Source organism: Andrographis paniculata, unplaced genomic scaffold (genome assembly GCF_009805555.1).
Source record: "Andrographis paniculata isolate CXL003 unplaced genomic scaffold, ASM980555v1 Contig83END, whole genome shotgun sequence".
Lineage (NCBI taxonomy): Eukaryota > Viridiplantae > Streptophyta > Magnoliopsida > Lamiales > Acanthaceae > Andrographis > Andrographis paniculata.
Window position 1 is genome coordinate 3485404 of NW_026137621.1, and position 14477 is coordinate 3499880.

The following is a 14477-nucleotide window of genomic DNA, read 5'->3' on the forward strand; positions in this document are numbered from 1 at the left end:
GTAAAAAGATTAAACTATCGTTATTAGTATTGTATGATATAAAAGTAATGACATTTGTATAATATATTGTAAATTAGAAGAGTATTTGTAATGTTAGATATATAGTACCGTTACTAAAAAAGGAAATGAATGCTTTGTTATGGGACGAACCAAACTAGAAAAATGGATAAATTGTTAAAGGACGGAGGAAGTATAATTATTGTGAAAAAAATAGAGAAAGTTTTGTAAAAATGTAGATAGTTTGTTACTAAAGATGAAAATGAGACTATTATTTTAGAACAGATAAAAATGATAAAATGAGACTATTGTTTTGAAATCGAACGAGTACTATTTATTTATTATTTATAGGGTGTGTTTCGGCGACAGAGAGAGTATTAATTATTTATTAATTTATTAATTATTTATAGGGTTTTTTTTTATTGTATTTGAAAAAAATTGATTTGTATTTTATATTAAAATAATATTTGATAGGATATTGTATAAAGGAAAAATTTGGAAATTTTGATAAAAGAAACATAGCCTATATTTTCTCGAATAAAAATAAATTTTAGTCCCAATCAAACTTTTTTTTTTTTTGGTCAAATTCAAAAAAAAATTATCAAAATTAATCCTATACAAAAAGTAAATTATTATTTTTAGTCTCACCGTTAAAACTTTAACGGAATAAACTGACGTGGCCATAACAGAATTTGATGTGGCAAGTGATTTGGAACAACACGGGCGCCCGTGTTATTTCTAATAAGCAATATATTACTATATTTACACCAACAAAGGCGCCCGTGTTCAAATTCAAGCTCCATATTCAAATTGGCTGCAAGGGCTATAGGTTATATAATAATGAGTGTGGGTCTCACACTCATTATAAATATATATAATAATTTATCTATGATATATATTTATTTTTTTAATTTAATATATTTAGTTATATATACATTAAATTTAATTGATAGTATTTAATAACATTTAAAATTAGGTTTTATTTTTTTATGTTTCAAAATTATTTTTTTTTTATTTTTTATTTTATTTTTGAAAATATTATACTTTTAGATGATTTTTTTTTTTTACTTTCGATAAATTTATCAATTTTAAATACATTTATTATTTTCATATGAGTAGTATTGTTAATATTTAAATATATATGAGTAGTAACATATACTACTCCTATAATGTTTAAAATATTTAAAATACCAACAATATTATTTATATGAAAATAATAAATAAATGTATTTAAAATTGAGAAATTTATCAAAAGTAAAAAGAGATTATCTTTTATAAAGTGAAAAGAAAATCATCTTAAAATATAATATTTTCAGAAAAAAAAATAAAAATAAAAATGAAATAATTTTGAAACATAAAAAAATAAAATCTAATTTTAAATGTTATTAAATACTATCAATTAAATTTAATGTATATATAACTAAATATACTCCCCTCCGTCCCATAATAATGTATCCATTTACCTTTTGTGTCATTGTACTTAACGTTAAAAATATTCTTATATTTGTATAATTTTTTATACAAATGTCATTATATTAGTATTATAAAACCCTAATAGAAATATTTTTGCAATTTTTCCTTGATTTGTAATACGTTTTGATATAATAATTAATATTCAAAGATCAACACGCAAAAAATAAATAGATATTTAGTTATGGGACGGAGGGAGTATTAAATTTAAAAATAAATAAATATCATAGATAAATCATAATGAGTGTGGGACCACACTCATCATATTATCGTATCATATCATTCATATATATAAATTTTGCAATCTCAAAATTTTGAGATTTTTTTTGTTTTGTTTTTTATTTTGATTTTTTTGGTGGGATGATACAGTTTTGTTGCGATGATATAGTTTTTCATTATTAGAATATATATAGGATGAAGAAGAAGATGCGATAAAGAGGAGCAGGTGCAAAAGATATGCGGAAGATGACAATGGAAGAAATAAGAATATTATGTGTGCGTATAATTTTTTTTTCTTTTAGTTTTAAGTGTGTATTTTTTTAATAGTTTAACAATAATGATACTTTATTTTTGATATATTTATAATATTTTTTTTACATAATTTTGAGGCATACATAATGACAAGATGAAAATGCAGAAGATGATATCACATGACAGTGGAAGAAAAAAAAAAAATCAAATGCAAAAGTTTGTTTTATTGAAGTAAGTTATTCAATAAATTTAAGTTTTTAATAAATTTTCATTAATGAATTATCAATTTTGTAGCGAAAATTTATTTCATTTTTTTTAATTTTTCTCTCTTTTTTTTAAAATTTTATTTTAACATTTTTCACTTTTTATCAATAAAATTATTATTTTTATTATACATAATATTTTTATAGTTTTTGTTACTAAAATTTACTTATTTATTTATGAATTACTTTAATATATTTTTATTATATTTATGTTTTTTTATTTAGATTTTTTTTTTACAATTTTTCACTTTATATTTTTGTTATACTTATTTTTTTGAATTAAAATTTTTTTTTTATTTATGATTTTTTACTTTATATTTTTATTATATTTAACTTTTTGGATTTAGTTTTTTTTTTTTTTGCGATTATTCACTTTATATTTTTGTTATATTTATTTATTTTTTAATTTAGGTTTTTCTTTAATATTTTTTACTTTATATATATTTTTTACTTTTTTTATTTAGATTGTTTTTTACCATTTTTCACTTTATATTTTTGTTATATTTATTTTTTTGGATTTAGATTTTTTTTAACTTAAAGTTACAATTTATTATTATTTTCATAAATTAGTTTTATAATTAACTATTTTTATGATATATAATTAATTTTTTTAATTTAAATTTTGTTACTAAAATTATATTTATTTATTTATGAAATTAAAATTAAATATATTTATTTATGCATTATTAAATATATAAATTTGATATATCACATATATATATATACTCAAATTGATGTATTAATTTATATATATATTTTAGTACTATATTTAATTTTTATAAATGAGGTGATTTTGACTGTGTTTTTAAAATATGATTTTAAGTGGGTTTGTAATTGAATGTTAATGGGAAAAATTAATTTTTAAATGAGTTTGTAATATATAAAAATTATTTTATTATGTATAGAAATATTTAAATTTAATTCAAATTCTTATTTGCAATTGATTATAATTTATATTAAGTTATATATTATTTTAATTATATTTTTCATTGGAGAATTATAATTTTGTTATCAAAGTATTGTAATTAAGTTATCTTATTGTTAGATAATTGATTTTATCATTAAATTATAAAAGCAAAAATTCTTATTATGTATATAAATAATAGTTTTATTTTCATATTACATTTTATTATAGAAAAATTTGAGTTTTTTTTTTTTATATTTAATTTATTGATATGTATTAGTTCTCAGCATAGTCGGATTCAAATTTGCAAATTGATAGAGAGTTTTGTGTTCTTCAAGCCGGGAGTGAAATAGAACATGAAACCATAAGCTCCCAAGCAGTGGGAGGGGATAGGGCCCTGACCGGGTGCCTGTTGAAGAATGAGCCGGCGACTCATAGGTAGTGGCTTGGTTAAGGGAATCCACCGGAGCCGTAGCGAAAGCGAGTCTTCATAGGGCAATTGTCACTGTTTATGGACCCGAACTTGGGTGATCTATCCATGACCAGGATGAAGCTTGGGTGAAACTAAGTGGAGGTCCGAACCGACTGATATTGAAGAATCAGCGGATGAGTTGTGGTTAGGGGTGAAATGCCACTCAACCCCTCTCGAGAAAACCGCTAGAGTTTCTGCCATTAATCTCAAGATATGAGAAGTAATGGATGTTGCGTCAAACTCTATTTATATCCCTTGTTATTAATTTACTGGGTTTCTGTACATGCCCGTACTTACTAAATACATCTGACTTAATTTAACGTGATTATAGCCCAAATAGTTACATTTTACCTTGATTTTTAATCCAACATTGTATTTTATTTTTATGTAAAAAATATCAGTGTTTCTATTTAAACAAACATCAAACAAATTAATGTTACATAGACAATCTTTTTTATTTAGAAATAAAAATATAGGAACTTACTATTTATTATAATCAACAAATTCTAAACACATCCAAAATATATGTATAATTTTTATATATTTTTTTTTATTGATGTTTTCATAATAAACTAAATTGTTATTTTAACATTATATTATTTTAGTTATATTACATATTTTATTCCAAATATTAAAGGTAAATCATAATTTTTATATGATATTGTATTTTATTTTTTTAAAATTATTTTTTAATTTATTTTAAATGATAATTTTATTTTTTTAAAAAAAGTTATTTGTTATTTATTTAATTATTACTATTTCTATAAGAAATTTATTATTCTTAAACTGATTAAAATATTTAAAAATAAACATAAAATTAATAAAAATTTCTATAATAATATATTTTGAAATAATAACAAATTTTCGTTGATTGTTCCGTGTTTTTCGCTAGTTATTATATAACCCATAGCTCTTGCAATCAATTTGAATATGGGGCTTGAATTCCAACACGTTTTGTTCCAAATCATTTGCTACATCAGATTTCGTTATGACACTTTAGCTTATTTCGTTAAAATTTTAACAGTGAAATTAAAAATAATAATTTACTTTTTGTATAAGATTAATTTTTATAATTTTTTTGAATGTGATCAAAAATGAAAAAAATGCATTTGATTTGAAGTAAAATTGATTTTTACTCTAGTTTTTCTCAGACTTTCAAAATTTCAGTAACCTCCAAAAATTTCTATTTAAACAAAGGTTCACCTTCAAAGTTTGGCAGAATCTATTTTGAATTAATCACCTGTACCCTACCAATACCCGCGAACAATGACTCGAAGCGCATCATTTCCCAGGCTTCGTTGTTCTTCCAGAATCAGCCTCGCAGACTCCTCTACAACACCGCTGCAATAATATACAGTAATGGATTCCAGTGCTGAAATTTCCCCAATTTCCATGGGGATCTCCCTCAAAATCCGACACCATTCGATTTTGAGGCATTGAAGGCGCGGGAAGTGCATGTCGTCTGCTCTCCAATGCTTCAGATTTAAGTCCTTCATCTGCAGGAACTTGAGCTGCTGGAATTCCCCTTCTATGGCCTCCCACTCTTCTCCCTCGAATGAATCCTCTTTTAGCCTCAGCACTTGCAGACTGGGAAGGGATCCGACTAATGTCATTTTATTCCATGGGAGTCGGCAACCGGACAAAGATAATTTGGTAAGATTCTGTGGAAAGGCAAAACTACTCCCCAAGGAAGTGCCGAAATGAAAAAGCCTGTTGAAATTGATTCGAAGCTCCTCGAGTCGGCGCAGATGGAGTAGACTGCTGAGGCCATATTCTTCCCAGATTGAACTAGTTGTTTTCGGGTACTGATCGAATAATATTTTCAATTTTCTGAGGTTGGGAATCATTTCTACAGCTGTCTTGCTGAATTTGAAATTCCGCACTGTGCCGAGTGTTTGCAGATCTTCTAGCGGCAATCCTCTGATAATAGGAAGACGCGGCAATTTCACAGCTCGATGAACTATTAGATGCCTTAGTCGCGCCATTTTCCAGAATTCAGATGGAAATTTGAAGTTGTACCATTGTTGAGATAAATAAACATTCAAGGTTTGGAGATTCTCCAGCTTGAAAATATTCTCAGAAAGAAGATCTACTTCACTCCAGCCGAGTGGTGGAGAAATGTACTTGACATGAAACATCCGAAAGAGTTCCGGCAGCACAGGCCAGAGCTTTACATCGGCTGCATCCAAAATCTTCAACAATCTCAAGCCAAGATATTTGAAGAAAGAAGCATTATTGATTGTCGACCTTTTGAACCATAGAATTGTTCGAACATGTTTACGAGCACCATATTCTACCCAAGGCTCTGAATAATCATACAATGATTCTGCCGAGCTGGTTACAGATTTGTCCGTGTTATTTCTGAGACACCTTTCCCAATCTAACCCGTGGAAGAAACCTTCATGAACAGCTCTTTGTCCACAAAAATCTCTCAAAACATCGTGCATCATGCACTTCTTGAATTGTCCATTTGCTCTTTTCTTTACAATAAGAACAAGGTTTCTTTTCACCAGATCCTGGAGACATTCCTCGGCGACTTCCTCTAAGGTTTTGAACATTTCGACTGATTTCAAGAATCCCTCCGCAACCCACAACCTTGTGAGCCTGCCCACATCGATTTCATAGTCTTCCGGAAAACTTCCGATGTAAAGAAAACAAGCTTTGAGCAAATGAGGTAAGTGATTATAGCTCAGAGATAGAATATTGGACAAGTGTTCATCGCCAGATTTACTCAACAAAGAGCCCACATTCCTAGAAATGTTTTTCCAATGTTGTTGAGTCTGGACATCTGAAAGAATACCTGCAATTACAACAATTGCGAGTGGAAGGCCTCGACATTTACTAGCTATGAACTTTCCAATATCCTCCAATTCTTGAGGGCAATTTCTTCGTCCAAACACCTTCTCTCGAAGTAAATTCCAACCAGCATTGACATCGAGGAACTGCATCTCATGAAGAAAACCGGAGTTGTTGACATAATGGGCAACATCCGATAACCTAGTAGTTAACAAGATGCGACTGCCATCAGAGACATTCGGGAAGGCGTGCTTTATATTGTCCCAAACTTTAGTGCTCCATACATCATCTAGTACAATGAGGTATCTTCGACCTATTAAATGCTGGTATATATGCTGCTTTAACAATCCCTCTTCCTCTTCACATGATTCATCAGTTCTAACATCCATGGATTTTAAGATGCTTAGAAGAAGTACCTTCTCATGATAATCTTGAGACACAACCACCCAAGCACGACGATCAAAATGATACACAGATAGCGGATCATCAAAGGCAGCTCTGGCCAAAGTGGTCTTGCCAATTCCGCCCATTCCAACGATAGGAATGACTTGGAGTTGGGATGAATGCCCACAGAGCCGATCTTTAATTTTGATCAGATATTCCTCAAATCCCACCATAACATCATTTCTCGAAACTCTGGCAGTTGTAGAATACTGGCTTAGCTGCAAATCTTCACTTGTTTTGTGGCTTTCCCCGATGGCGAACTTCTTAAGTTCCTCCACAATTGAATCAGCCTCTTGCTCCATCTGATACAGCTCTTCTTCACACTCCTCTTCTCTCGGACTTTCCAACACATTCTGGCAACCAGAAATCTGATGGGAAAATATGTTTACATCTGCACTTGATATGGAATCCATATGATCTGTGATCTTCAATTCAATAATATCCTGTGCTCGATACGCCGCATCTCTTATGCGTGCTTCCACACAGTCACCGGCTTCGTCGCCTTTGGATGAATAATCTTGCAGTGATTCTTCAAGAAAGCTGAACTTATCAAGGAGTGATTTCAAGATTGGGTGTTTAGCAAGAAGGAAGTTGGGGTATCGATCACGAAGGACTATATCCTCAAGTAAATGCACAAGAGAAGCAAGAGCAGCATAATACGCCATGGAAAACAATCTTAATGGCAAACTATGGCTTCTCCCTTGTAATAGAGGAAAAATGTATTTAGATTGGAATACTGAATAGGCTTAGGTTGTTTCCTCCATCTTCACTTGAAGACAATATTAATGTGACTTTTTAGTAGTGAACTTGACCCACAAGCTTGTAGTAAATCACTCATTAATAGTGCATGCAGAAAGGAAAGGAGTATTAATATACGGTGGAAAATACTCCCAATAATTCAGTTTGAAGGAAAAAAGTTGGATATTGATATTCACTTTTGTAAGGCCATGTCAATTGTGTGAATTATTGTGTTTCTTGGGACCCCTTCAAATACTCCCAATCCACACCCTTCGATCATCTTATGTGATATTGATAAACATTCAGAAGTTCCCCAACTGTTGAAATAAAGAGAGAAGTAGAGGAGAAAATAAAACAGGGGAAACTTTTGTTTGGTTGTATTTTGAGATTTTAGGGGTGGCCCGACCCGATTCCAAACCGTGCTCTCAGAACCAAACATATATTTATTTATATTATAATTTTTGTATTTATTTCAAAAATTAATATATATATATATATATAAATTTACTAAAATTTAAATATTAATTTTAAAAATCAGACCGGGCCAAGCAGGACCTGATCTTCATGAGCTCGGGCACGGCCCGGTTCATTAGCGGTTTAGGCACGACCTGAAAATTTTGGGATCTATTTTTGGAGCCCAAACACAGTTTTTCTGTGCCGTTCTCGGGTCGGGCTTATTTTTGCCACCTCTACCGTAAGGGATGACCGGTAGCGTCGGGATGAACTCGTGACAGTCAGATCATGGGTTCAAAAACCTCCAGGTCTTGTTTGCCACACTTGATTCGCCTTCCATGCCCCGTAAGGGATGACTTGGTAGTATCGGGATGGACTCGTGCCGTGAGGTCATAGGTTCAAAAACCTTCCACACTTATTCGCCTGCTATGAATTATCTTGTTGGGCCGGCAGGGGTTTACTTGTCGAGGGATTTAGGAGCTGCGGGCTCAACCGCGAAACTCAACCATTCTGAACTTAAAGTTCAACTTGGCTGTATATAGCAGAATAGGATAAACAACTTGTTAAGAAGGGATCCGAGCCTCCAATCTAAAACCAATTGGTGATAGGAGTATTCACCCTTATAAACCAAGGGATCTATTCAACACTCCCCTCGAGATAGAATTTGAGCTTCCAACCTAAAATCAATACGGACACCATAGCTCTGATACCATATAAAGATAGAATCCGAGCTTCCAACCTAAGACCAATTGGTAATAGTCGATAGGTGGAGGGCCCTTCACCTTTATAAACTTAGGGAGATCCCACATTTTTTTCTAATATGGATATATTCAACACGACTCAATCAACTGCTTTCTCAAGGTTGTTGCATCGAGGATTAAGACCATCTCCAACCGGGAGTATATTTAGCTAAACCCGCGAACAAGTACTCGAAGCACATCATTTCCGAGGCTTCGTTGTTCTTCCAGAATAAGCCTCGCAGACTCGTCTACTTTGATGTTGTTGCTATGATACACATTAATGGTTTGCAGTAATGCAATTTCCCCAATTTCGATGGGAATCTCCTCTAAGTTGAGACACTTTTCGATCTTGAGGCATTGAAGGCGTGGGAAGTGAGTGTCATCTGCTCTCCAATGCTTCAGCTCTAAAGATTTCATCTGCAGGAACTTGAGCTTCTGGAATTCTCCTTCTATGCCTCCCACTCTTCTCCCTCAAATGAATTATATTTTAGCCTCAGCATTTGCAGACTCGGAAGTGATCCGACTAATGTCATTTTATTCCATGGGAGCTGGCAACCATGCAAAGATAACTTCTTTAGATTCTGCGGAAAGCCAAAGCCACTCCTCAAGGAAGTGCCGAAGCCAAAAAACACGGAACCAAAGCTGATTCGTAGCTCCTCAATTCGGCGCAGATCGAGTAGACAGCTGAGGTCATATTCCTCACAGATTGAACTAGTTTACGTGCAGTGATCGATGAATATTTTCAATTTTCTGAGGTTGGGAATCATTTCTACAGCGGTCTTGCTGAATTTGAAATTCCGCACTGTCTCGAGTGTTTGCAGATCCTCTAGAGGCAAGCCTCTGGTGGTACTAGGAAGAGGCGGCAATTCCATAAGTGGATGAATTATAAGATGCCTTAGTCGCGCCATTTGCCAGAATTCAGATGGCAATATGGAAGAGCTGCGCAAACTAGAAGGATAATAAATATCGAAGGTTTGGAGATTCTCCAGCTCGAAAATATTCTTACAAATATCTTCCTTCATCCAGACTAACAGCAGGGAAATGTACTTGACATGAAACATTTGAAGGAGTGCCGGCGGCACAGACAAAAGCTTTACGTCGGATACATCCAAAATCTTCAACAATCTCAACCCAAGATGTTAAAAAAAATAGGCATTCTCAAAATTCGATCTGTTAAGCCATAGAATTGTTCGAACATGTTTACGAGCACCATATTCTACCCAAGGCTCCAAATAATCATACGATGATTCTGCCGAGTTTCCTACAGACTTGTCCCTGTTATTTCTAAGACACCTTTCCCAATCTAACCCATGGAAGAAACATTCATGTACAGCTCTTTGTCGACAAAAATCTCTCAAAACATCATGCATCATGCACTTCTTGAATTGTCCATTTGCTCTTTTCTTTACAATAAGAACAAGATTTCTTTTCACCAGATCTTCGAGACATTCCTCGGCGACTTCCTCTAAGGTTTTGAACATTTCGACTGATTTCAAGAATCCCCGCAACCCACAACCTCGTGAGCCTACGAACCTCAATTTCATAGGGAAAACAAGCTTTGAGCAAATGAGGCAAGTGATTGTAGCTCAGAGATAGAATATTGGACAAGTGTTCATCGCCAGATTTACTCAACAAAGAATGCCCATTGGATAAACACTACATTTTCTAGCAGTGTATCTTATAATGCCTACAAACGTAGAATTCGTAAGATCAAATTAGAAACGATAAAAAAGCAAAATAAGGGACTTTAATTTGTAATGAGAATTTGGGATGACATACATAATTAAAATAAATAAAAAGTTCAATAGAAATATTAGAAGAAACAATACAAGTGGATTAAATAAAAAAAAATAAATGAGATACTAGTTTGTTTGTCATAGAGTTTTTGGTGAAACAATTTTGTATAAATATTAAAAAAATATGATATGCATATACATTAATCTAATAAATATTATTCACATTCGAAAAATCAACAATTAAATACAAAATATTAATTTTTATATTTCACGTAAAGAAAAAAAAAAAAACTAATGTAAATCACAAAAGATATAAAAAACTGTTGATCGAACTCTTCCAAGAACCACTACTATTCACGCCTCGGTGAGTTGCTATATAAAATTTGTTCAAACTCTGCAGGTACAGCCTGTTTATTAAATCTCTATTGTGTCACCATGTGAGGTCGGAAAACCCTGTCGGAAGTTATTATCTAAACACGATTTCTCAGATCACTTTAAAACCATTTCGTTGACATTACTGTACTGGAATATTGCCTTTGTGTGTGTGTTTGTGAGGAAGAAGAAGACGATTGCTGGAAATGGCATATTATGCTGCTCTTGTTTCTCTTGTGCACTTACTCGACGACATAATTCTTCGTGATCGATATCCGAATTTCTATCTTTGTAAACAGCCAATCGTAAAAACTCTCCATGAAAAGTTCAGCTTTCTGGAAGCATTACTGCAAGATTATTCATCCAATGGCGACGAGGCCAATGTCAACGTGGAAGCGCGCATAAGAGACGTGGCGTATCGAGCGCAAGATGTTATTGAAACCGGGATCTCAAATCAGGTCGATGCAAATGGGAGAGATCTTAAGTTCAGTACTAGTCAACGACTTGCCATGGACGACTTGTTGAAGGTGTATGAAGATGTGGATTCCATTGTGAAAGATGTTATAACTATGAAGGAGAGCCCGGGAAACGAAGATCTTCAGGGAAAGAACTATTCTGCTCCTACCGGTACGTTGAAATCAACATCAACTGGTGTTAATACTATGGTTGGATTTGATGAAGATCTGCTGAAAATTAAAGATCAGCTCTGTGGGCATTCATCCGAACTCCAAGTCATTCCCATCGTTGGAATGGGCGGAATGGGCAAGACTACTTTGGCTAGAGCTGCCTTCAATGATCGGCTTATTTTGGAATACTTCGATCGCCTTGTTTGGATAGTCGTATCTCAAGATTATCGTGTAAATGAAGTTCTTCTAAACGTCTTAAAATGCATGGATGTTGAAATCGATGGATTGAATGGAAAAGAAGTGAGATTTTTAAAGGAGCATATATATAAAGGTTTAATAGGTCGAAGATACCTCATTGTAATCGATGATGTTTGGAGTGCCAAGGTTTGGGATGATATAAAGCATGCATTCCCAAATTCCTTCGATGGGAGTCGAATCTTATTAACTACTAGATTGGTAGATGTGGCGAATTATGTGCGCAGCTCCGAGTTTCTTCATGAGATGCAATTCCTAGACGAGGATGCGAGTTGGAATTTACTTCGGGAAAAGGTGTTCGCTCAAGAACATTGCCCTCAAGATTTGGAAGATATCGGAAAGCTCATAGCAAGCGAATGCAAAGGGCTTCCACTTGCGATTGTCGTAATTGCAGGTATCCTTTCAGACATTTTAACAACACAACATTGGGAAAAGGTTTCCGGAAATGTCTGCTCTTTCTTGAGTAAATCTGGCGATGAACACTTATCCAACATTCTATCTTTGAGCTACAATCACTTGCCTCATTTGCTCAAAGCTTGTTTTCTATACATTGGAAGTTTTCCGGAAGACTCTGAAATCAACGTACGTAGGCTAACAAGGTTGTGGGTTGCGGAGGGATTCTTGAAATTAGTTGAAAGATTCGAAACTGCAGAGCAAATGGCAGAGGAATGTCTCGAAGATCTAGTGAAAAGAAATCTTGTTCTTATTGTAAAGAAAAGGGCGAATGGACGATTCAAGAACTGCATGATGCACGATGTTTTGAGAGATTTTTGTAGACAAAGAGCTGTGAATGAAGGTTTCTTTCATGGGATAGACTGGGAGCGATGTTTCCGACTGCGCAATACGAACTCAGATGCTTATTCTGAGCCGTGGGCAGCACAAGGTGCTCGTAAACAAGTCCAAACCATTTTATGGTTTAACAGACTGAACTTCGAGAATGTCTCTGTCTTGGAATGTCCAAGCTTCCGACTGTTGAAAATATTGGATGCATCTGATGCCGAGCGCTGTTCTGCGCCACGGGCATTCTCACGGATGTGTCATCTCAAGTACGTCGCTCTGAAACTTGGCGGGAATGAAAAACTTCAATTTCTTCCACATATATTCAAGCTCCGGAGCCTCCAAACCTTGATGATATATAGTCCTTATATTCCTCGCCTCTGGTTCAACTTGCCGCCTGCATTTTGGCAAATGGCGCGACTAAGGCACCTTATAATTAGTCCATCAATGACATTGCCACCTCTTTCTCCGGATGGAAATGCACCATTACCTGTCCGGAGACTAGAAGATTTGCAGACACTCGAGACAGTAGAGAATTTCGTATTCACCAAGAAGGCTGTAGAAATGCTTCCCAACCTTACAAAATTGAATATTTCCATCACTGAGGGAACCAGTCGAATCTGGGAGATGTATGGCCTTGGCAATCTAGTCCATCTACGCCGACTTGAGGAGCTTAGAATAAGTTTCAACATCAATATGCAATCTGGTAATTCCTTGGGGAGTAGCTTTGCCTTTCCGGAAAATCTTAAGAAGCTATCTTTGTTTCGTTGCAAACTTCATTGGAATGAAATGACAGCAGTCGGTTCCCTTCCGAGCCTCCGAGTTCTCATGCTAAAAGACTACTCATTTTCGGGAGAAGAATGGAAACCAGTCAAAGGAGAATTCCAGCAGCTCAAGTTCTTGCTCATGGAGGGACTAAATTTGAAGCATTGGCGAGCAGACAACACGCACTTCCCACGCCTTCAACACCTCAAAATCTACGAGTGCTACCGGTTAGAGAAGATCCCCGACAAAATTGGGGAGATCGGGACATTGGAATCCATTACTGTGTATGATAGCAGTATGGGAGCAAGAAATTCTGCAAAGGATATTCTAGAAGAACAACGAAGCGAGGGAAATGATGATCTTCGTGTTTTTGTTCACTAAATAGATTTGGATTCGGAGGCGCGCCTTGAGTAAGTTTTCTTGCCTTTCATGCAATTCGGATGAATCTATCTATCTGACTTAATTATCCGTCTTTTCGGAATTTGTATGCGAAACTTGCACATGCATATACGAAATGGGGATCGCCATCTCACCTAAAAGTCCCCAACAGCTAAGAATCGGAGCATCCCTTAATTATGTCTTCTTTTGTTGCATTAACTAAATTGTTATTTCTGTATCATTCTTCTGTGGCTTTCTTATCCAAGATATTCCATTCTTTATGTTTCATTTAGTTCTCTCTGAAAGGTCCATGCGGACCTTCCTATATAATTAAACTTTTTGTTTCAAAAATACACATGGCGGATGGTGATTGATCGGTATATGAGGAACACAATATATTGGGAGTAGGGTAACTGAACCCTCCAATATTCTATCTTTGAGCTATAATATTCTTTTCGGAAATGTTCAAAACCTTAGAGCAAGTGGCCGAGGAGTGCCTCGAGGATCTAGTAAAAAGAAATCTTGTTCTTATTGTAAAGAAAAGGGGGAATCGACGATTCCAAAAGTGCATGATGCATGATGTTTTGAGAGATTTCTGTCGACAAAGAGCTGTTCATGAAGGTTTCTTCCACGGGTTAAAATGGCAATGGTGTTTCTGTAAGCACATCTACAACTTCAAAAGCAGCACAGCAGAATCATCCAGTGATTATTCGGAGCCTAGGGTAGAATATGGTGCTCGTAAACATGTTCGAACAATTCTATGGTTAGAATGACCGTCTTACCTAAAAACTCAAACTGTTAGGGAAACGTAGCCATTAAT

At 34.2% G+C, this 14477-nt stretch overlaps 2 protein-coding genes across 2 annotated transcripts; one reads left to right on the forward strand and one right to left on the reverse strand.

Moving 5' to 3' along the window:
- Window positions 1-4712: 4712 nt before the first annotated feature.
- Window positions 4713-7592, reverse strand: LOC127241772 (putative late blight resistance protein homolog R1A-10). Its single transcript, XM_051260979.1, has one exon. It carries the CDS (start codon window positions 7480-7482, stop codon window positions 4825-4827), a length of 2658 nt encoding a protein of 885 aa, XP_051116936.1. The 5' UTR covers window positions 7483-7592; the 3' UTR covers window positions 4713-4824.
- Window positions 7593-11062: 3470 nt separating this feature from the next.
- Window positions 11063-13660, forward strand: LOC127241714 (late blight resistance protein R1-A-like). Its single transcript, XM_051260886.1, has one exon. It carries the CDS (start codon window positions 11063-11065, stop codon window positions 13658-13660), a length of 2598 nt encoding a protein of 865 aa, XP_051116843.1.
- Window positions 13661-14477: the final 817 nt, after the last annotated feature.